The following is a 22,503-nucleotide window of genomic DNA, read 5'->3' on the forward strand; positions in this document are numbered from 1 at the left end:
TGCTTGCAGTTCAGGATGTTGGGAAATGATTCTGAAGTATTCTACTTGGCTTGTAGAACTGCGTCACTGGAAGAATATTTGTATTACGCTAGATCACCATGATAGCAGGTCTTAAACATTTCAGTTGGGAACATTTTATTTCGATTTCCATAAGCTTGCTCTAGGTCATCTTGTGTGTCAAGTCATTGTTGAAGACTGTTTTTCTCTTCTCTCTGATGCAGTATAAGCAATATGACAAAAGTAGGAGTTGTACATGGGTCACTATTTACCTAACAACCAACATCACTGCAGCGTATTATATGATCATTATGTTTACAGGAAGTTACAGCACTTCTTGAGTGCTACATCTCAGGAAGAGGACATTAGATCTGTGGTGGCCGGCAGAAGGCATACAGTCCCATTCTGCCTTTCACTATTTATCTACGTATCTACAAAGTAGTCTTACACACACTATCCAACCAACTTTTTTTGCCTTAAATCAATGTCAAAAGGAAATTTACAGTAGACAGTTAACCTACAAGCACGGCTGGGATGTGCGAGGAAACTTACGGAATTATGGAATGAGCCTATCATCAAACGTAGATCCCTGGAATTGTGTGATAGTAGCTCCAACTGTTTCTCTGGTCAGAAGTAGCTGCAAGCTTTTTTTTGATTAGACATCCCAACTTGCTGTTGGTTTATTTAAAATAATTAATATAATTCATAAACATTTCCTCTGCTTGGACAGTGGAGACCAAATGAAATACTTCCACCTAGGAGAGTGGAAATTTGGAACTTCCGCTCAAAGTTTGTGAATGAATTGCTATTTTCAAGACTGACATAAAAAAAAAGATTAGACAATGAAGGGTTAAATGGATCTCAGGAACAATTACTTAATTGAATAATGAATTTTTGGGTACTGTGATAGTTCACTTTTCACAATCTGCAGATTGTTTGTAAGGCCAGCATGTATTGCCCAATCCTAATTGCTTTTGTGAAGATTATGGTGAGCCATATATTTGATGGAGGTGCCCCCACAAAGGTGTTGGTGAGGCTGTTTCCGGAATTTAGACCAGCAGATGAAGAAACAGCAGTGTATTTCCAAGTTAGGATGACCTGCAAGTGATGGTGTTCCTATAAGTTTGTTACCTTGGCGTTGATGGTTGAGGTCATTGAAGTGCTTTAGATGAGAATAGAATTGCATTTTATAAATGTTATATTGATGCTTAGATTATGAATGGGATACTAGTCAAAGGTTATTTGTCACACACAGTGCTGATGTATTTGATTTACCAAGATGAATATACGAGTGATCGTTGCTGATCAGTCACTTGCTGCAGAATACCCAGTCTGTTTTCTGGTGTTTTAGCTGTGTTACTGACGTGGCATTGGGGAAATAGTTAAATGAATCTCTAGTTTACGGCAGACTGAAAAGCATCGTATTTATTTCACCTTTCAGCACTGGCCCCTACAATGTTGAGTAGTCGAGAGACGGTGGAAGTGTGAGGTATAAGTCAAAGTATTATTAGAAAATAGAACAGTACAACACTCGACTAAGCATTTGGCTTACAGTGTTGTGTAACCCTTGATGCTCGGTACATCCCTACTAATGAAATATATTCTGAAAATTAAATTTATTTATCATTGTGTCGAAGGGTTTCAACAGTTGGTTAAGCCAGGTGAGTGGCTACAATGGTTTATGAACTCTCAAAGAATTTTGAAAGTCTCTAATATTTATAAACATTAATTACACTCATAAAATGTTTAAAAAATGACTGATACCAGCCAATAAGTTAATGTATTTATATTAACTCAGTTAATTAAAAATAAAAGGACCTGTAATCTGCTTATCCCCCTTGATATAATTGCTCTTTGTTGAAATAGCCTGTGTGAATCTGCAGTAGCTGTAGTGCTATGATACCTCAGTGCTGGAAACTGCTGTAATTTGGCAGTGCTGTTATGGTCTTCATGAGAATTTAACCTGGAAGCAGCACTGAGAATTACTTTGGATGTTTGGGATTTATGTGATTGCATAAATGATTTGGATTGCCGATCTGCCCTTCCAAAAAGAAATTGCAACACTAGAGGAAAAGCTGAAGGCCAAGAATGGGACTTTGTCTTTACAGGTAACAAAATGAGTGTTTGAAAATAAGGCATTGACAGTTATTGATAATGAATGACTGGATAAGAAGAGTAGATAGTGGTCTCCCATGTCATTTTCATCTATGAAGGTGATACTTCTATAATTCTTTTGAGATTGATAAGTTATGCTTTACTCAAAACAGCTATTTTTAATATAAAAGAACAAGGTATTATAAATTCAGTAAATTGGATTTAATTCTCTAAGATATTGGAGCAGAATTCAGCCATTTGCCCAACAAGTCTGCTCTGCCATTCCATCGTGACTGATTTATTATCCCTCTTAACCCAGTTATCTTCTCCCCATACTTTTGATGCCCTAGCTAGTCAAGAAACTATCAGCCTCTGCTTTAAGTATACTCAATGACTTGGCCTCCACAGCTGTCCATAGCAATTCAGTGCCCTCTGGCTAAAGAAATTCCTTGTCATTTCTATTTTTCTATTCTGAACCAAGACTCCCTCACTTTAGGAAACATCCTCCCACATCCACTCTAGTCCTTGAATTACAATGAGATCATCGCCTCTTCCCCCTCCCCGCCCATTCTTTTAAACTGCAGTGAGTACAGGTCCAGAGCCATTAAATGCTCCTCATATGTAACCCCTCTCAGTCCTGGGATCATTCTGTGGAACCTTACCTGGACCCTCTCCAATGCTGTCACATACTTTTTTATTAGATAAGTGGTCCAAAACTGCTCACAATACTCCAGTCTGACCAATGCCTCAGCATTGCATCCCTGGTTTTATAATCGAGTCCTCTTGAAATAACTGTTAACATTGCCTTTTACATTTGCCATCATTACCACCAAGTTAACCTTTAAGGAATCCTGCACGAGGACTTCCAAATCACCTAAGTGCATGACCATACACTTCCGTGCACGATATTCCATCTGCCACTTCTTGGCATTGCTTGATTTAAGAATCATTTAAAATTGGAAAATAGTCCCTTCGGTTCCACTTTTTAAGAAATGTGACAAGGGATAATTGTGTTGTATTGCACTGAAAGTGACATGCAGCACTGTAGTTCTGAGTTGCACTGTGCTGATTCTTGTCAAGGTCCTTTGCCTGAATCCCATCCTGAAGTTATTGACGATAGGTGTCTGTTGTTTCATAAGTCCAAATTTACTCAAAAAAAAACAGCTACATCAACAAGTGAATGCAAGGATCCTTATAGGGTCTTTATAAACTCTTGATTGAAATAACTAGCATGCTGAAAACTTATTTACATCAGTAATTGTATTTTTTCCAGAGAATAGATTTCTAAAGAAACTAACATGAAAACAGTGAAGCATGAACTTGGTATGCATAATGCAGATACCTTAACTAGTCATTCAGATTTGGGAACCATTTAAAATTGCCTGCTATTCAATTTCTTAAGAAAGGTGGTAGGATAAACTATGCAATTATACACCGTTTGGCTTAACACCTACTGTCACAAAGTTACTAGAGTGTATAATTAAGATAGGCAACTAGAATTAAACCTGATCAGGGAGCTTGTATTCATCAACAGTCAGTTATGACTGATATGTGATGTGATTTTTTGGATGGAGTAAAGAATAAACATGGTAGAGTGAATTTTGGAGGTCCCTTATGCAAAATTTGGAACAACTTGGTGCTAGGGTATTTTTAAGTAAATTGATTAAAAACATTCTATGTAGGATAAAGATATGTATCCGTAGATAAATTTCAGTAGTGATCTCATTGAATGGACTGGAGGAACTTGATCCTATTCTAAATAGTAAAGTAGTATTAGCAAGTAGTTTTTTTTTCACCAATGCCCATTACCTAAAGATGTATTTCTTTCACTGGAGACCTGCAGTTAACAATCTGGAGAATTATTTTTCTTTGTTTTCCTTTCTTCCAATTCCCATTTATCGGGGGCAGGTGGGGGTTTAAAGTAGTGTTGCGGTGAGATGGGAACCAGAGTGCCAGAACAGATAGTGGAGGGAGAGGTTGTGGAGACATGTTGATGTTGTTAAGACCTCAGACAAAGTTAGGAATAAAAAGGTTGAGCATGATACGACTAATATCTTGAGCGGCAATATTTCAATGCAAAAAGTATCGTAGGAGAGGCAGATGAGCTCGGGACATGAATCAACAAAGGTAATTATGATATTGTAGCTATTAGTGAGACTCGGTTGCAGGACTGGCAGCTCAATATTCCAGGGTTCCGTTTTAGATGTGACAGAGTGGGAGGGATTGAAGGGGCTGGGGTTTTTTTTATCTTAGAATTCTGTGCATTGTCAAAAAACTGCAATATTTGAGCCCTAGCCTATAATATTATCAGCAAACAAATTTTCTATTTAAAGTGCACATTGACCTTCGAAGAGTATATGGGATGGAAGTGCTGATAGTTTACATAATTCCTTTATGAATATTGCTCATAATGAGGGGACAGTGCATGACTATTGATACAATATGGTAAATAAGGTTACAAACTTCTTTAACGTTTGATGTATGTACTCTAGTTTCGTATACTAAAGGCCATTAACATATAAGATCTCCTTCTGTCCTCAGGATCAGCAGCAATATTGATATTTCCTGATCTAGTTTGCTATTTCTTGCTTAATGATAGGAATTTATTTAACACCAATGGCACGAGCAGATGTATTTGAAATTGTGACTGCTCAAACATTTTACCCACTGAATGAAGATGATCTTTAGCTAATCCACTCGGTCAACATTCGCTTAGCGGTAGGTTGAATGGCTGGTTACAACAAAGTTATAGGTGCTAACAGTGCTGGATATATTGTTAATGTTTGTAATCACTGTCTAAGGTTACTCTTTGTGCTTGGCAATTTTAATGCTTTTCAGTTTATGGAATGAAGGACAGACAGTAATTATGTTATTCCACTTTTAAGTCTACATATATTGGATGAATATTATATAAAAGAATACAACTGCTATGACCGGTGGCAGATAAATTGCAGTTGTTGGAAATTTAATCATCCACGGTGGTGTGATATGATTTTTTTCAGGATCTACTGTAAATAGTCTGTAGTTAGGTAAAATCACAAAGGATATTCAGCTGAACAATGAAGCATTTGTTTGTGTTGCACTCTAGCCTCAGCCTATCCTTCCTACTCCATCAGCACAACACTGGATTTCCTTGTCCTGCATAGGTTTTTATGGCTTATTGCACTTACACAATTGGTTGTAATGAATTTGAAAGGAAATTATTATTTTCTAAATTAAATATTTGGCATTTAGTTTTGCTATTCTCACCTGATTTAACAGCAAGTTTGTTTTTCATAGAGAAATTAAATTCAACAGGACTTACCAAGGTGTTCAGCTGAGGAATATTAAACAGCATATAATACCAAACCAAATAAGCAAGTAATTAACTTTTAAGATCATAAAGGAAGGTTTTAACAAATGTTTTAAAGGAAAAATGAGGTGAAAAAGTTTTAAATTTAGAATTCCAGAAATTTATGGTAGTTGAAAGCAAACTCCTATTGGAGCAGTTAAAATAGGGAATGATTGGGAGGCCTGAACTGAAGAGGGTCATACAGCTGCAAGAGTAGGTTTGTGAACCCTTTGCAATTACTTGGTTTTCTGCATTAATTACTCATAAAATGTGGTCTGATCTCCATCTAAGTTGCAACAATAGACAAACACAATCTGCTGAAACTAGTAACACAAAAACAATTGCACTTCTCATCAGTACTGGGTATACCATTTAAACAATCACGGTCTAGGTTCAGAAAAGCATGTGAGCCTTTGGCATATTGCTTTCTATGAAAGCTGTTTGGAGTCAAGTGTTCCAATGAATGAATGCTAAAGGAGGTGAAAAGGAACCTGAGGGTAACAGCAAAAGACCTGCAGAAATCTCTGGAACTTACCGAAGTCTCTGTTCCTGTGTCCACTATAAGAAAAACACTGAACAAGAATGGTGTTCATGGAAGGACACCAAGGAGGAAACCACTGCTCTCCAAAAAAACATTGCTGCATGTATCAAGTTTACAAAAGACCACCTGGATGGTCAACGCTTCTGGGACAATGTTTTATGGAGAGTTGAGATAAAAATTGAACTTGCTGGCAGAAATGCACATTGCCGTGTTTTGAGGGAAAAGGGATCTGCACACCAACACCAAAATCTCGCCTCAACTGTGAAGTATGGTAGAATTTGATTTTGGGGCTGCTTTGCTGCCTCAGGGCCTGGTCAGCTTGTAATCATTGAGGGAAGAATGAATTCAATATTGTATCAAGATATTTTACAGGAGAATAACAGAGTAGTGGTCCATCACCTAAAGCTTAATGGAAGTTGGGTGATGCAACAAGACAATGATCCGAAACAGAAGAGTAAATCAACAGAATGGTTTAAAAAGATGATTTGTGTTTTGGAATGATCAAGTCGGAGTCCAGACCTTAACCTATTTGAGATGCTGTGGCATCATCTGAAGAGGGCTGTTTATGCAAGGTGTCCAAGAAATATTGATAACTGCAACAATTTTTATGGAGGAGAAGTCTAAAATTCCTCCTCACTGTTGTGCAAGTCTAATCAGGAAACATTTGGTGGAGGTTATTGCTGCTAAAGGAGGTTTTACATACTTTTCCTAGCCTGGACTGTGAATGATTAAACGTGTTCAATAAAGACATGAAAAGTGCAATTGTTCATTGGTTATTAGTTTAGGCAGATTGTATTTGTCTATTATAGTGACTTAGATGAAGATCAGACCACATTTTTATGAGTAATTAATGCAGAAAACTTAGTAATTGCAAAGGGTTCTCAAGCATTTTATTGCAGCTGTATTTTGGAGGTTTATAGGTGTGGGCAGATGAGTTTAGGATGACCAAAAGTTTATGGAGATTGGAATGAAGGAATCTGGACAGCTGAGTGTAAGAAATGTCAGTCCTGAGATAAGAGACATTAATGGGAACATCGGCAGGAATGGAATTTGATTTTGTTAGAGGAGGACATATATGGTTATGTTGTCAGAATCTTTTACTCCATAAAATATCTATTTACCTCTCTGGTTGACAGTCTTCCAGCCGTTTAACAAATGTGTGTTGCATACTTATAAATTTTAAACTGAAATGTATCATCATCTCAATCTGATTTTTGTCCCTAGAGCAGGTTCACCATAACACATACTTTGCCTGTGTTCAAAGTTGTATTTTCTACTGTTGTTATGTCATTACACATTTAAACATTAAAAACATTTTGTTAAAACACTTTCAAATTACTTTGTACTGATGTACAAGAAAGGGTTGTTATTAGGTTGTTAACCTGATGGTTCAGGTTGTTAAAATATTTCTAGAGAAAATAAATCATGTTAAAGTTATTCCATGGTACTGGTGGAAGACTTTATAACAATATTTTGGAATTTAGTGTATAACTTATTTCCAGCCATTAATTGTAAATTTCAGAAATGATCAGACTGATGGTGATTTCTCTTCAATTAAAAATGCCACAGTATGTCTAAATTTCACTAGCAGTTGCCTTTTGTGTAATAGATATTTCTGTTTTAAAATAGATAACATTTGGGCAGCCGCAATGATTTATTTAATTAGTGACCTTGTTTGTTATTTTATGATTCAGTAGCAGGTAGGATATACATTTTGGACAGGGCATGGGAATGGAACAACTTGTGCATACTGCAACTGAACGCTAATAAATAATGTTAAGAGAATTGGAGGTTTGAGAGAAAGTCTGGGCCAATATTATCTGCTTAACCAATGTGATTTTATGAATGAAAAAGGAGAATGGAGGCGCTTTCCATAGGGTATAAGTAAGAAATTGGCAAGTTTTTGAACATCATGGAAAGGATAAGATGTACTGTGTGAAGTAAGTGGTATAACAGTACTGTGCAAAAGTCTTAAGCACATGTAAAAAAAATTCTATAAAGCAAAGATGCTTTCAAGAATAATGAAAAGTTTATAAATATCAAAAAAATTACTATAAAGAGCAGTAAACTAATCAAATCAATATCTGGTGTGACCACCCTGTGCCTTTCAAACTGCATCAAATCTCTTAGGTACACTGTCATGTAGTTTTATACGAAAGTCACTGTGTGGGTTGTTTTAAGCATCTTGGAAAACTTCCCACAGTTCTACTGTCTCGCTTGCGTCTGTCTCCAGGTAATTCCAGACAACCTTGATGATGTTGAGATCAGAGTTCGGTGGAGACCATATTGTCTGTTGCAGAACTCTATGTTCATTTCACTGAAGATAGTTTTTTATGACCTTGGCCGTGTGTTTGGGGTCATTGTCCTGCTGTAGAATTAAGTTGGGACTGATCAGATGCCTCCCTGATGATATTACGTGATGGATGAGAATCTGCTTGTACTTAGCATTGAGGATTCCATTAATTCTGGATCAGATCACCAACTGTGTTTGCAGAAATGTAGCCTTAAACCTGGAGAGAGCTTTTGCTGTACTTCACTGTCGGCTGCAGGCTCTCATCCACGTAGCATTCTCCAGCTCTTCTACAGACAAAAGTGTCTCCTGTTCAGATTCAGATTTTGACTCATCAGCGCAGGGTACTGGCTGCCATTGTTCAGCATCCTAGTTTTTGTGTTTATGTCTCTTGACTTTGCTTCCACTTTGTGGGAATGGCTTTTTAGCAGCAACTCTTCCATGAAAAGGGTTCCAGTGATTTCTGTGTGTTCAGAGCTGACAGCAGTGCTGGACTTCAGATTTAGAAGGGATATCAATTTGATGCATGTCTCATCTGCAGCACTCTGTTTCTGGTCCTCAACCTTGCCCTTTTCTTTCTGCTTCTTTAGAAGAGTGGACAGCACATCTTGAAACTCCTGTCTTCTGCGAAATTTCTGCTTGGGAGAGACCTTGCTGATGCAGGATGACCATCTTGTGTCTTGTTGCTATGCTCATTCTTGCTATGGTGTAAGAATTGATGATTTGAAGGTTAAACTTGTTACATCTGCAGCATCCTCATCTTTTAGTTTGGTTGTCCTTCACCCAGTTTAATTCCTCCTACACCTGTTTGCGTTTCAGTTAATCTGTTTAGTTCATTCAACTCATTATGTCATTGATTATTAGCATCCTGTTTGTTATCTTTGTTTAATCATGCACTGGGCTATAAATCTACAAAGTAATCAAGTTTTTAATTCTGAAAGCAGTCTGTTATTTAATATATTGCTCTCTTTAATGAAATATACAAATTTCTCTAACACAATGTTTTTGGTAAATTAATGTTTGGAAATCTAAAATTTGCTCTTTTCTACTGACACTAATAGAGAAGACAAAAAAAAACAAAATGAATTATCTAGGGTGCCTAAGACGTTTGCACAGTACTACAATAAATTGGGATTCAAAGTTTTTAATTAATTTCATCAAATGATTTTGTTGTTTACCTGTTCTGTTGAGCTCCCTATCCAAAAAGGAATTTACATTTCTCATATTAGAAGTTGAATTGTTGGATTTATTGATTTAAATCTCTGTCTAAAGATAAGTGCATAAAAATGTCTGCTAACACTTCGTTGCAGTACTGGGGAAGTGTTGCACTACTGATGGTACTATCTTTTGCCATTAAACATTAAATTAATGTTTTACGTACATTCTTAGCTGGATGTTGCTGATCCTGTGGTGCTGGTTTGAAAAACAAGTTACCACCTATATCTTGGCTAGTTCTTTCATTTAACATTTATTAATGAAAGTTATTTGATCATTATCTAAATGCTGCTTGTAGTTTCTTGCATGCTTATTTAGTGTGATTGCTGTATAGCTGTGACAACACTTATATTTAATTGGCTGTAACACTGTTTGAGCTATCCTGAAAGTGATATAAAAGGTTCCGTACGACTTCTGTCATTCCAAAGGTTTGAATTTTCGCCGAGGTTGAACTTAGAATTTTTAGGCAAGTCTGGAATTAGTGAAATAACAAAGAGGAATTGAGATATAATTCAAATTTTAAAACAAATTATCTACAAGGCCCTTTACTGAGTATTTTCTGTTTTATAGGGAACCAGTGCAGAACAAGACAACCGTTTCAGCAATAAACAGAAGAAACTTCTAAAACAGTTGAAATTTGCAGAATGTCTTGAGAAAAAGGTATTGTGTTCCAAGCTTATTCAATAACAGTTTTCCTTAATGGAGTATCTGGTAATGGTAAAACATTCCAAAGCACTTCACTAGATCACCATCACATAAAATGTATCTCTTTGTGACATTATTTGAACAGATGGCAAGACCTAAATAAAGGTAAGTTTTGATGATATGTGTGTGATGATGACCTCAAGAGGTGAGATGATTAAAATCAGGAATGCACCAAGCACCAGAGTTGAAACGGTACTGGGAACCCAAGACTTTGAGTTTAGCAAAGCTACAGAAAGATTAGAAAGTAGGGGCAAGACTTTGTAAATTAAACAACTAAAATCAAGGTGTCGCTGACAGCAGTGATTGAGTGAGCTCAAGTTCACGTGGAGTGGGAGTCTGGTCAAGTCAGTATTGGAGAGTTAAGTCTGAAGGTGACGTAGGCAAGGGGGAAGCTATGTTTGAGGCAGTGATGGAACTGATGAAACAGGTGCTGAAAGAATAGCCTAAAGAATAACAGTGATGCTGCTCTTTAATGGTCATGATTTTATCATTTGCCTAAGATGGAGGCTGCCTGAATTCATGTATAATTGGATGTTAAATGTGCACTATGATAAATCATTAATAATGGAGATGGTGATAAGCTAGATAGAATTTTCAGCCTACTATCAACTACTTAACCAATTAACTACTTAAATCTATCAGGATGTGATGCTGCATTTTTGTTTGAAATGACATGTGATAACTGTAGCAAAGATAGGTAATGAAGACCATAAGTTTTTATATGAGATAGAAAAAGATTTAATGTTAGTGTTCCACTTGGGTCTCCCAGAAGTATATACAAAATGACAGAAAATATAAAAAGAAATTCAACTTGCATACTAGTTGAATGGCTTTAATGTTGGAGTTGATAGAATTGGGGTTAACCTCTAAAAGAGTTGAATAAGTAGGATAATATGACATAATGGCAGCAAATTTGTATGTTCGAGATAGTTTGCTGTGTAACATATTGTCCCAGTAAAATTATCAAGTATAGACCAGTTATCTAGTTAAGAATGGAATGGCACATGAATGCTCATCTAACAGTGAACTCTATATGATGTTTTTATTCTTGATTTCAGTGGGATGAAACAGAATATCTATGGTAAATTGTGAAAACCTGTAATGTGTGAAACAACAAGGAGGTATTTGGGAAGGAAAGAGTGGGAGAAGTTTGGAACAGTTTTGCAGATGTGATGTAGAGCATAGCAAGTTATCAAATTCAATTGTGGATATCACGGGATATGTGGCAAAGGAGACTGTTTAATTACAGACCAATCATGATTGCTTTTTGGACACTAGAATGAGTATGAGAGGTCAGATGGTCTACTCTTGTTCCCATGTTCGAGAAGTGAATATCTTTGCACTTTTGATTTGAGTTTTATTTCCCACAGTTTTACCTATTTGTTTAATCTTTGAATCTTCACCCTCAATTTTCAGCTGTTAAAACCATTTACTTATACCATTTAACTTTGAGAGACTGTTTGCTGTACCACTTTCTGACATTACTAGACTTGGGAAAAGGGAGAGGGATCAATTTATCCAAGTTTTAAAAGAAAGTGAGAGACCATACTACCAATGTCAGGGTGGTCGTGTCCTGTTTTCTATCTCCCAGCAAGTTCTGTGTTTATAGAAGTACATCATCTCAAATTCCATATGCTCATTTTTAAGCAACACACAAAGTGCTGGAAGAACTCAGCAGGCTGGGGGGCATCTCTGGAAAAGAGCACAGTCGACATTTTGGGCCGGACGTCAACTGTACGCTTATCCTCCATAGATGCTGCCTGACCTGCTGAGTTCCTCCAGCATTTTGTGTGTTGCTTGGATTTTCAGCATCTGCACATTTTCTCTTGTTTGTTATATCAAAGTTAAGCTAGGTTTGCAAGTCATTACAACCCTACTTGGCTTTGTATCACTTTGTGCATGTGATCAATTGTTTTATGGCTATTAACATTATAATTACTTCCTGGCTTTTGGTGTTGAGTTGTATTATTAATCTTTTAAAAACAACTGATTTCAGGTGGATATGAATAAAGTGAACTTGGAGGTTATCAAGCCATGGATTACACAGAGAGTGACCGAAATGCTTGGGTTTGAAGATGATGTTGTCATTGAGTTTATCTTCAACCATCTTGAAGAGAAGGTAATAATTGGAAACATGAAAGAGTATTTAAAAAAGTTATTGTGATGTGGTTTTTCACCTGGACTTACGGTGAAACAAAATTTTGTAAAACTGTCAGGTCTGCTTATTTTCTGCACAGTTAATATTGACAGTAAAAAAACGTGGTTTAAAAAAGCTGCAAGGATAGCTATAAATGTGGCAGGATTCTTTGTGGGCCATTCAGCACTTTTAGCTATTTTCACAAGGGTACATTGAGTTTTTTTATGTTCCGTATTTAACTATCCACTATTTGGAAATCAGTTTGGATTCTAAAATGGAATTTGATTGTCAGGTCAACTGGTCTGTAATTTCCAGATTTTAGAAGCAATATTCAACTAGGTTAGGTTGGTATTGTTAAGTTTTTCCTCCTCTGAATTCAAGGTAAAAAACTGAATGTTGAAGCATTTTGTTTTCGATGCTGAATCAATTTGAATATACAAAGTTGAGTGTCTGCTCTTATGAGTGCTTAATATACTTTTGTGAAACAGTTGAAGATATTGAATGACCCATCAGTTAGCCCTCAGGTAACAAAAAGAAAATCCATCTTGTATGTATTCTTACTTGTTTTATTGTATAATAAGCGCCTTTGACAGCATTTTTCTAATGATCGTGTGATTTATGATTTAAAAGGCCTGAACCAAAATGGATGTTATTCCGTCTGAAGTATAGCACCATCACCTTGTTAGGTCACAGCAAAGTGAATTCCAATGTCGCTCTGACCCTCCTCCCTTGATGATGCAGTGTGTGTTTGGAGGTGAGTTGTGTAAAGTGACCAGACGAAAATCCTCATGCCATTCAATGAAGAGCACTCGGACAAAACTTTACACTGCTCAGAAGTAACAAGTGGAAAGCAAAACAGTAGCCAGATTAGATGAGGAAAAATGTGCCATTACAGATAAAAATTGTTTTTGTAATCTGAATATTGGATATGGCTTAATAGTGAAGCTTTAGGCTTATTAATGACCAATGTCCAAAAACAATTGTTGTTTTCTTGAAACATTCAACTAAAAATCAAGATGTTGGAATATTTTTGAAGGGCTCATTGTTTTATTAAAAGAAACTACTCAAAACTTCAACTCGCCACTGCAACCAAGGGATAATGAGACTGTCTTTCATTTTGGGGGAAAATGCTTAGAAATTATATAGAAGGAAAGCCATGTTTGATGTTTAACTACAAGTGCTATATATGGAATTTGTATAGCCCTGAGATTCTATTTTCACGTGACTGCAATGTATCCTCAACATTTAAATGTGTCTGATCTAGTTTGTCCAAGTAGAATTGTTCAGGCTTTTTTCCATTTGATGTACAACAAAAGAGCATCTATATTGCTAGCCAGAATGTTACGTGAAAGGAAGATGTTCATCTTGAGGGAAAAGTAAAGTAAAATTGTCCTTTTCATTGCGCTTGAAGTGTACATCTTAAAAGTGACCAACGAGTAGCAACAATGGTGTCTGGAAAGTTTGTAGCCCACACCATTCTGCCTGCATCTTGCCCCCTTTTCTCATCCCCACATAACCACGCACAATTACAGTAGGTTGAAAGTAGTTTGCAAGGAAGGAAATAAGAAATAGTTTAGAGATTAGTGTTAGTCTGTAACGTTGATAATAGCCGTGTGTTTAATATTACTTGCAACTCTATTTTAGCCCTTCGAAACTTCTGGAAGGTTCAAATAACCATGGATCATATTAAAATATTCTTTGACAACATTCTAAAGAATGCCATATACCAGCATGCTGTTTACTAGTGTTTAGATTTGAACAAGACTAATGCTGGAATATTTCTATAAAATATCTAAAATCTTTAATCTGGGGTAGATTTACAGGTCTGGCTTCCTTTGCAACTAGTATTTACTAAGTAGTTAGGTGGATTTAGATATCTTTATTGCAAAAACCACAGTCAATTAAACAATGCTATCTAGAGTAGATTAAAATTCATAGTTTGAATCGCACGTAGAGTACCATTAGTAGCCATGTACTAGATAATGGTTTAGGATTGCACTAGCTAAGATTTTGGATTACATTCAGTGGAATGCTAGTGTGTATATTTTCTGTAGTTCATTATATTAGCACATTGTAACTAGTTCAGGAGTTTGCATGTTAATATATAATAAACTCAAATCTGGAGAGGTAGGAACAGCTCTTTCATGGAGCATAAAGGCAAGTTTTATTTAAGCAGATTAAGCCAAAGTTTAATATAAACTGTTCATTTTTCTTTTATGTGGCTGTTTACTCATTATTGCTTGTTCGTCTCTTACAATTTAGATAAATGATATAACATTATACTCAAGGTGATTGAGTTGCAGTAGGGAGTCGGAAGCAACCCAAGGGAACATCTTTCTCTACAGGGGACTTGGAACTTTGGGTTCAGGAGTCGACCAGAAGAAATTGAAGACCTCAGGACTCTGTACATACTTTGTGGTGTTCTGACACGTTTGTGTGTTTTTTTTACTGGACCTCGTTGCTCTGGCAACCTATGTGCAGTATCAATTCATAAAACTCCAGAATGCCCATTGGCTATTGTCAGAAATAGTGAGAGGCAGACTGGCCTCGTAAATGGGATTAAAATGGATTGTTCATATTGAAATCTTAAGATGAAGCTGATATTCAGCCGATTTATATATAGGCTGATAGTTCAGGGAATTCGCATTGATGATGTACAGCATAGATAGAAAAGCTATTAATGTAATTTACCATTATCTAAAGTATTGCCTCTGTCAATTTTGTGTTTAGAATTTTGAGGTAGATGGAAAGTAGTAGGGTGAATTGCTTTTGGATTTTTCCATATAACCTCTCTGCCTTCATCTTGTGTCTGTTGCAGAACCCAGATGCAAAGCTGATGCAGATTAACTTGACCGGGTTCTTGAATGGAAAGAATGCAAGAATGTTCATGGGGGAGTTGTGGCCATTGCTGTTGAGTGCACAAGAGAATATTGCAGGAATCCCTTCTGCTTTTCTGGAACAAAAGAAAGAAGAAATCAAACAGCGACAGGTAATGTATTTGTATACTTCTGTGAATTTAATAGAATTGATGTTCGAGGGTGAGATCATTTATGTGGAGTGGTAGTGACAGGAATTGTCCTTTGCATTTGTGGATAGCCGGCTGGTGGTAAAGTGGTATCTGCACTGGATTTCAAGGCAAATGATCCTGGGTTCGAATCTGGCCAGCTCCTTGCATGCTTTCCATCCATGCTGGGTTGAGTGTTGAGCTAGCAATTTGGCCTCGTTAAAAAACAGACACATGCTAAAGAAATGGAAAGGTTGCTACCAATGTGCACAAAGAGCGGAGAGGAACAAATTGTGGATCAAAAGTAGTTTTGTGTAGTCTTAATAATTATCCATAGCGCTCTGTGTACTTGATTTGGGTATAGTTCAGCATGAACTGTGGTTTGCAATTTCTTGTTTCTTGATGTATCTTGATTGATGTTTGTGTATCAGTTTTTTGTCTTGAGAAGACATCTACTACTTTAGAGTGTGGCCACCTAACTTGTTTTGGCTTTCAAGATCATTTCTAATCCTTGACTTGAGGTTGAATTGGGATAAACAGATTTATTCAAAGAATAGCTAATCGTGGTCGAGGGACTCAGCAGTCTAGGCAGCATCTAGGAAAAGAGTAGTCGATGTTTCAGGCCAAAACCCTTTGGCAGGACTGGTTTCCATCTGAAATGTTGACTGTACTCTTTTTCCTAGATGCTGCCTGGCCTACTGAGTTCCTCAAGTATTGTGTGTGTGTGTGTGGCTGAGATTTCCAGCACCTGCAGATTTTCTCTTGTTTGTGGTGGGGTGGAGGTAAGTTTCTACTAAAGGAGGTGTAAATTCCTGCTTCCCTTTGCTAGCCTGCAGGTCACCTTTGGGCAAGGCGTAGCACCTGCTTAGCCCCCAGATCAGGGTCACGTGAAGCCATGTGATCAGGTCATGGATGATGGTATGAGCAGCTGATGCATATCACAAGTCCTGGTTATGCAAACACTGACGCCAGGAAGAGTATTGATAATGGCTGGGGTCACCTGCCTTGTAGTGGCACTGGCCAGAAGAATGGAAGAGCAAACCACTTCTGTATAAAAATTTGCCAAGAACAATCAAGGTCTTAGACCATGATTGACTACATCATACAACACGGCACATGATGAGCTAATTGTAAAATCTTGGTTCCTTTAAAAGAAATGGGTTTTGAAAAAACAAAACCCAAATGGAACCATCTTGGCCATCGGATCCCTGGTTTTGCCCACTGGATCAAAGTTTTATACTCCCCAACTTGGTATGGCACTGACTTGTCCTTGACCTGCTCCATCCGTCCTGTTCGTTAACTGGAATCACAAGTAGACTGAATTATCAAATTGATGTCTTAACACAGGATTGTCAGAATAAATCATGCATTGTGGGGCTGGACTTGCTAGGGTCTCTGAGCAATGAATAAGCAATCACTTTGAAATTTGAAGAACCTGTAAGACAATGTGACCTAGGCTTGGGGTGGACGTCAATCCTGCACACTCAGACACTTCTGTCCCACCGGTGATAAATCATCTTCACGTCCTATTGAATGTGGAATATTAGTGGTGGGTTAGAGTTCCATTGTCTGGTGGTGTGTATACAAGCCATTGAGCTCTGTTGCTAGGCTAGGAGGGAACACAAAGAACAGGATAGGGAAGTGGTCCTAAGTTGTCTAAATGCCTAATAGCAAGAGGGCATGCATTGAAGGTGAGGGGGGGGTAGATTCAGGAGATGTTTGGATAGGCACATGGATGTAATGATGGAGGGCTATGGACATTATGTAGGTAGAGGGGTTTGTGTTTTAGTGTTTTTGATTTGCTTTTTAGCTGATTTGGCCCAATGTTATGGGCCAAATGGCCAGTTTCTGTATGGTGCTGTTCTAGGTACTAAGGTGGGAGGACAGGAAACACGAGTAGCTGTGGATGCTTGTTATAAACTGCTGGAGTCTGAAGCAGCAACTGTCGTTTCTCCTATCACCTGGGCAGCAGACTTCAACTGCAAAAGTTAGAGATGTGCCAGGTTGAAAAGGTACCTGGTGTAAGCTTAGCTTCATGTATTAAATCCATATACAGAGCTTGCGTTCAGTCAAACAGCACAGAAACAGGTCCTTTGGTCAAACTCACTTAGAGACTCACATTTAAGGACTCTGCAACTCGTGTGCTGAGTATTTTTTTATTTGCATGGTTTGTTTTGCCCATTGGTTATTTGTTAGTCTTTGTTTATGCATAGTTTATTCATAAATTCTTATTGTTTATTTTCCTGTAAATGCCTGCAAGAAAATGAATCTCAAGTGGTATAGTGGTGCTAGAAAGTTTGGGGACCCTTTTAGAATTTTCTCTATTTCTGCATAAGTATGACCTAAAATGTAATCAGATCTTCATGCGCATCCTAAAACTAGATAAAGGAAACCCAATTAAATAAATAACACAAAAACATTATAGTTTTTCATTTATTTCTTGAGAAAAATGATCCAATATTGCACGTATTTGTTAGATAAAGTATGTGAACCTTTGCTTTCAGTAACTGATGTGGCCCCCTTGTACAACAGTATCTTCAACCAAATGTTTCCGGTAATTGTTGATCAGTCCTGCATGTCGTCTTGGACTTGGTGTGAACTGCTTGGTCCTTCCGCAACATTTCTATAGGATTTAAGGTCAGGATTTTGACTCGGCCATACCAAAACGTGAAATTTCTTCTGCTTTAACCATTCTTTGGTAGACTAACCTGTGTGTTTAGGGTCATTGTCTTGCTGCATGACCTACTTCCTCTTGAGCTTCAGTTCACGGCCCTGTGACACTTTCCTGTAGAATTTGCTGGGACAATTTAGAATTCATAATTCCATCAATGATGGCCAGCTGTCTGATCCCGAGGCAGGAAAGCAAACCCAAACCACGACAGGGCCATCACCATGTTTCACAGATGGGTTGAGGTTCTTGCGCTGAAATGCACTGTTTGCTTTTCCCCCAACATAATGCTTCACACTTAAACCAAAAATTTCTATGTTGGACTCATTTATCCACAGAACTTTCTTCCATTATCCTTCTGGCTTATCTACATGGTCTTTAGCAAACTTTAGATGTTCTTCTTGGAGAGTTGTGGCTTTCTCCTTGCAATCCTGCCAAGCACACCATTCTTGTTCAGTGTTTGTCTGATGGTAAACCCGTGAACGCCTCCATTGGCCAATGCAAGAGAGGCCTGTAGCTCCTTAAATGTTACCCTGGGGTTCTTTGTGACCACCTGGAATACTTTGCACCTTGCTCTTGGAGTGATTTTTGTTTGTCGACTACTCCTGGGGTGAGTAACAACTGTGTTGAATTTCCTCCATTTGTATGCCATCTGCCTGACTGGATTGGTGGAGCCCAAACTCTTTAGAAATGGTTTAGTATCCTTTTCCAGCCTGGTTAGCATCAACAACTTGTTTTCTGAGGTTCTCAGAAATCTCATTTGATCAAGGCATGGCACATTTCCAAAATCTGTGTGATGAAGATCAGACTTTGATAGTGAAGGTCCAGGTTGCTGTTATTTAAATAGGGCAGAGCCTCCCGCACTGTCACTTAATTGTCAACTCATTGATTGAAACACCTGCTTTAATTTCCCCTTTAAATGAACTGATAGAATTTGCTGGTACAAATCAGAATTCATAGTTCCATTAATGATGGCAAGCCGTCCTGGTTCACCTACTTCTTCCAACAAATACATGTAATATTGGGTCATTTTTCTCAATAAATAAATGAACAAGTATAATGTTTTATGTTATTTATTTAATTGGGTTCTCCTTATCTAGTTTTAGAACTTGCGTGAAGCTCTGATTACATTGTGGGTCATATTTATGCAGAAATAGAGGAAATTTTAAAGGGTTTGCAAACTGTAGCACCACTGTATATGGTAACTTGTACTCTTAATAATAAATTTACTTTGAACCGTGAAGCTGATCCATGCTGATAAATCAATAATCGACTAAACTTGTTGGAATGAACTATAGCTTGGTGCAATAATTCTAGTAGTCAACATCCTTGGGATTCTTATGGACCCAGTAATTGTAGGTTGTTTGGTGTCCAACCTGAGCTAGACATGGGTTGGGTAGCAAACAGTGTATGATGGTTGCAAGTGAGACACATTTGGGTTGGGTTTTAATTTTCTATATCAGCAGCATTCTGTGTTACTTTAATTTTTATGACTTTGATTACTCATGACACTTTCGATTTTGAATAGTGGGGGTGGGGAGAAAAGTGTGAAGAATTTGGGTCATATTTTCATGCAATCCAAGATTGCAGTCTTGGATACAAGATTCATCCAGAATGTTCAGACATTTACAGTGTTAGAAGTATCTCTCTTTAATTTTAGGAATTCTTGGCCATAGATGAAATTGCATTGTGAAATATTTGTTATGGAAACACAATGTTGCTGTTTTATAACTACAAATTAATTGTTGCAGATTGAACAGGAAAAGTTGGCTACCATGAAGAAGCAAGATGAAGAGAAGGATAAAAAGGATAAAGAAGACAAAGAAAACAGAGAAAAGAGGGACCGCTCCAGAAGTCCAAAGAGGTTATTAAGAATCAGTGCATATTTGTTTACGCTTTAGTGTAGTGCTTACATTTTTTGATAAGTTCATGTTTTCCAAAGACGTGATGCGTAGGCAGCTTTGCACAGTGTCAGCTGCTGCTTTCAGTTTTTGTAGTGTTTATACCATGCTAAATATTTGCATTTACTATGATAATGTATTCTCCCTATCTTCTTACCATCCCAAAGCTGATATTGTTTATGTATCCAAATATAAGAAGATTGCTTAATTTATGTACTGTACAGTGTGTATTAAGCAATTCCAAATTTAGGATGTAAATAAATGTTGCTGGCTCTTGCTAGAAACATACAATTTTATTTGAAAATATTGCAAGAATCTTGCCAATTTTAACAATTTTGGGAAATAGCTTAATGTTTTCAAAAATGTAAAATTTTTGATAAATCTCTTACTTAGCTCTTCGTATTTCTTCTGTCTAATATGATTCTCTCCTGTGATTTAACTTCCTGTCTTGCGCTTTAATGTTTTTGGACGGCATTCTCTGTCTTTACCCATATATCCACACTAAGTCCTCATTATCCGCATGGAATAAGGGCACAGAATTCACATGATGGTTGCCTTTCATTTGCATCCTGTACACATTTAAGTATGTCATACAACTTTCTTAAAGCATCAACATGCATTAATAAATATTTCAAAACGCTTCACTAAAAGGAAATTATATTAGTTAAGTTATTTTAATTAAATGCTTAGAAACGTTTGTTTTGAATCATAAGGCTCAGCTATGTTAACTGAGGCATTTCTTATTCTCACGGTGCCCAGCAGTCAATAACCTGATACAAGCACTGAGAAAGCTAAGCATCCTAATATACAGAAAGTGACTGTTTTTTCTGTGTACATGTTTTTAAATTTGTTCAAATAAAATTAGGATGAGATTGTGGCTGACTCAAGTTTGCAGACAAGTGAGTAGATAAGAATTAGGTGTGTTTATTTCCCTTTTCACTCCTAGTTCTTTTAAAAATTCCTTTTTAAGTGCTGCTCTTGAGTTTTGACTGTGCCAAAACCCGGGTTATCACCTTAAGAGAAATTTTAATAAGAGTGTGGTGGCTAGAAATCTGAAATATAAAACTAGTAAATTTTAGAATACTTTACAGGTCAGGTAGCATCTGTAGAAAGAGAAACAGAGTTAATGTTTCATGTCTGAGACCCTTTGGCAGAACTGAACTCTGACTTCTGTTTGTCTTTTCTATATATGCTGGATGTTTGCAGTATTTCCTGAAATTCTGAACAGTCAGCTGTCATTCTGTTTCAGTATTGACGTATCCTGTTATGTTGAGCGCTTCCAGCATGCTTTTTAAAAAATAAGAACTACGGGTTTGCAGCAACTGGCTTTATTTATATGGTATTTCCATATTGAGCATGATAAATGTAGTCAGCACTTTTTAAAAGGCTCATTTATGAAATCCTTGGGTTAGTGCCAAATTGCTTCAGTATTATAGTACTTGGACTCTGAAGTTCCTTCATGAAAACTGTATATATTGCTTTTCTGTTTTCAAGGGATCTTAAATTATTGCCAGCAGTTTTAGTGTGAGTGTTCAGACTTGCTGATGCCTTAAAAGAATCATTAACTAGTGAATTGAAAATTATTTATACATTAGTTTTTCAGGTGGTGTAGCATCTTTTATTCAGTGTGACATTTTTCTCTGATATTTATTTTAGAATGGGCAAGCACAACAGTTACTGAGTTTTCATCATCAGAAGCATGTTAACAGCTGTTCTTGTAAATATTGCTGGCCTTTAAAGTTATAGAACATAGAGCATCGAGTAGTACAAGCCTTTTAACCCACGTGATGTGTTGACCACAATCAATTTAACCTTTCCCTCTGACAAAGCCCATAATGCTCCAATTTTCCTATGCTTGTGTCAACCTGAGAATCCCTTCAATGTCCCTACTGTATCAGCCTCTACCACCAATCCTGCAAATGCATCCTAGGCACTTACCATTCTATATATAGAAGAATACTTCTGACTCCTCTCCTATCCTTTCTCCACTCATACTGATCGTCTCAGGTATTGCTTACAGTCATAGGAGAGAAGCGCTACTGTCCACTACTTGTGCCTTTCATAATCTTAAACAACTACTATAAAATTATCTACTATCCTCCTTTGTTACAAAGCACTATCTCGCATCCTGGTAGATCTCCTCTGCACCCTCTTTAAAGCTTCCATATCCTTCCTATAATGAGGTGACCGGAATGGAATAAAATACTTACAAATTTCTGTTAACTCTTACAGACGTAAGTCAAGATCTCCATCTCCTAGGAGGCGATCACCAGCAAGAAGGGAGAGAAAACGTTCTCCTTCTAGGTCTCCTCGTCGCAGGACTAGAAGTGGGAGTAGAAGTGCTTCGCCGGTAACTACAGTCAAGAAGCCAGAGCAGCTGTCACCTGAGCCAGATCTCTCACTTAAAGAAAGAAAAGAATCTCCTGCACCAGAAGCGACTTCAACAAGGTTAGCTACTTTTTATTTAAGGCTTCCTTTATTTTATTGAACATGATACAATACTTTGTTTACACTGAGATATGGTATGAGTACAGTTTTCAGAAATAGCCATTAAATTCAAGCTTAAAATCAAATCATCCTGCATGTGATGTGAAGCAAACATCCCAGGCCTTGATTTTAT

At 37.2% G+C, this 22,503-nt stretch overlaps 1 protein-coding gene across 5 annotated transcripts in view; it reads left to right on the plus strand.

Moving 5' to 3' along the window:
• The window catches only part of srrm1 (serine/arginine repetitive matrix 1), a 47,355-nt gene that overhangs the window by 2,421 nt on the left and 22,431 nt on the right, over positions 1 to 22,503 (plus strand). For 3 of the 5 annotated variants that reach the window (XM_063033903.1, XM_063033902.1, XM_063033904.1), the window contains exons 2-6: positions 10,039 to 10,128; positions 12,170 to 12,292; positions 15,129 to 15,299; positions 19,734 to 19,846; positions 22,116 to 22,331. In XM_063033903.1, the coding sequence (XP_062889973.1) occupies positions 10,039 to 10,128; positions 12,170 to 12,292; positions 15,129 to 15,299; positions 19,734 to 19,846; positions 22,116 to 22,331 (713 nt within the window). Of the gene's footprint in view, positions 1 to 10,038; positions 10,129 to 12,169; positions 12,293 to 12,937; positions 13,065 to 14,572; positions 15,300 to 19,733; positions 19,847 to 22,115; positions 22,332 to 22,503 lie in introns of those variants that run through there. The other 2 variants (XM_063033906.1, XM_063033905.1) reach the window with 2 other exon arrangements.

Source organism: Mobula hypostoma, chromosome 26, assembly GCF_963921235.1.
Source record: "Mobula hypostoma chromosome 26, sMobHyp1.1, whole genome shotgun sequence".
In the NCBI taxonomy this organism is placed as follows: domain Eukaryota; kingdom Metazoa; phylum Chordata; class Chondrichthyes; order Myliobatiformes; family Myliobatidae; genus Mobula; species Mobula hypostoma.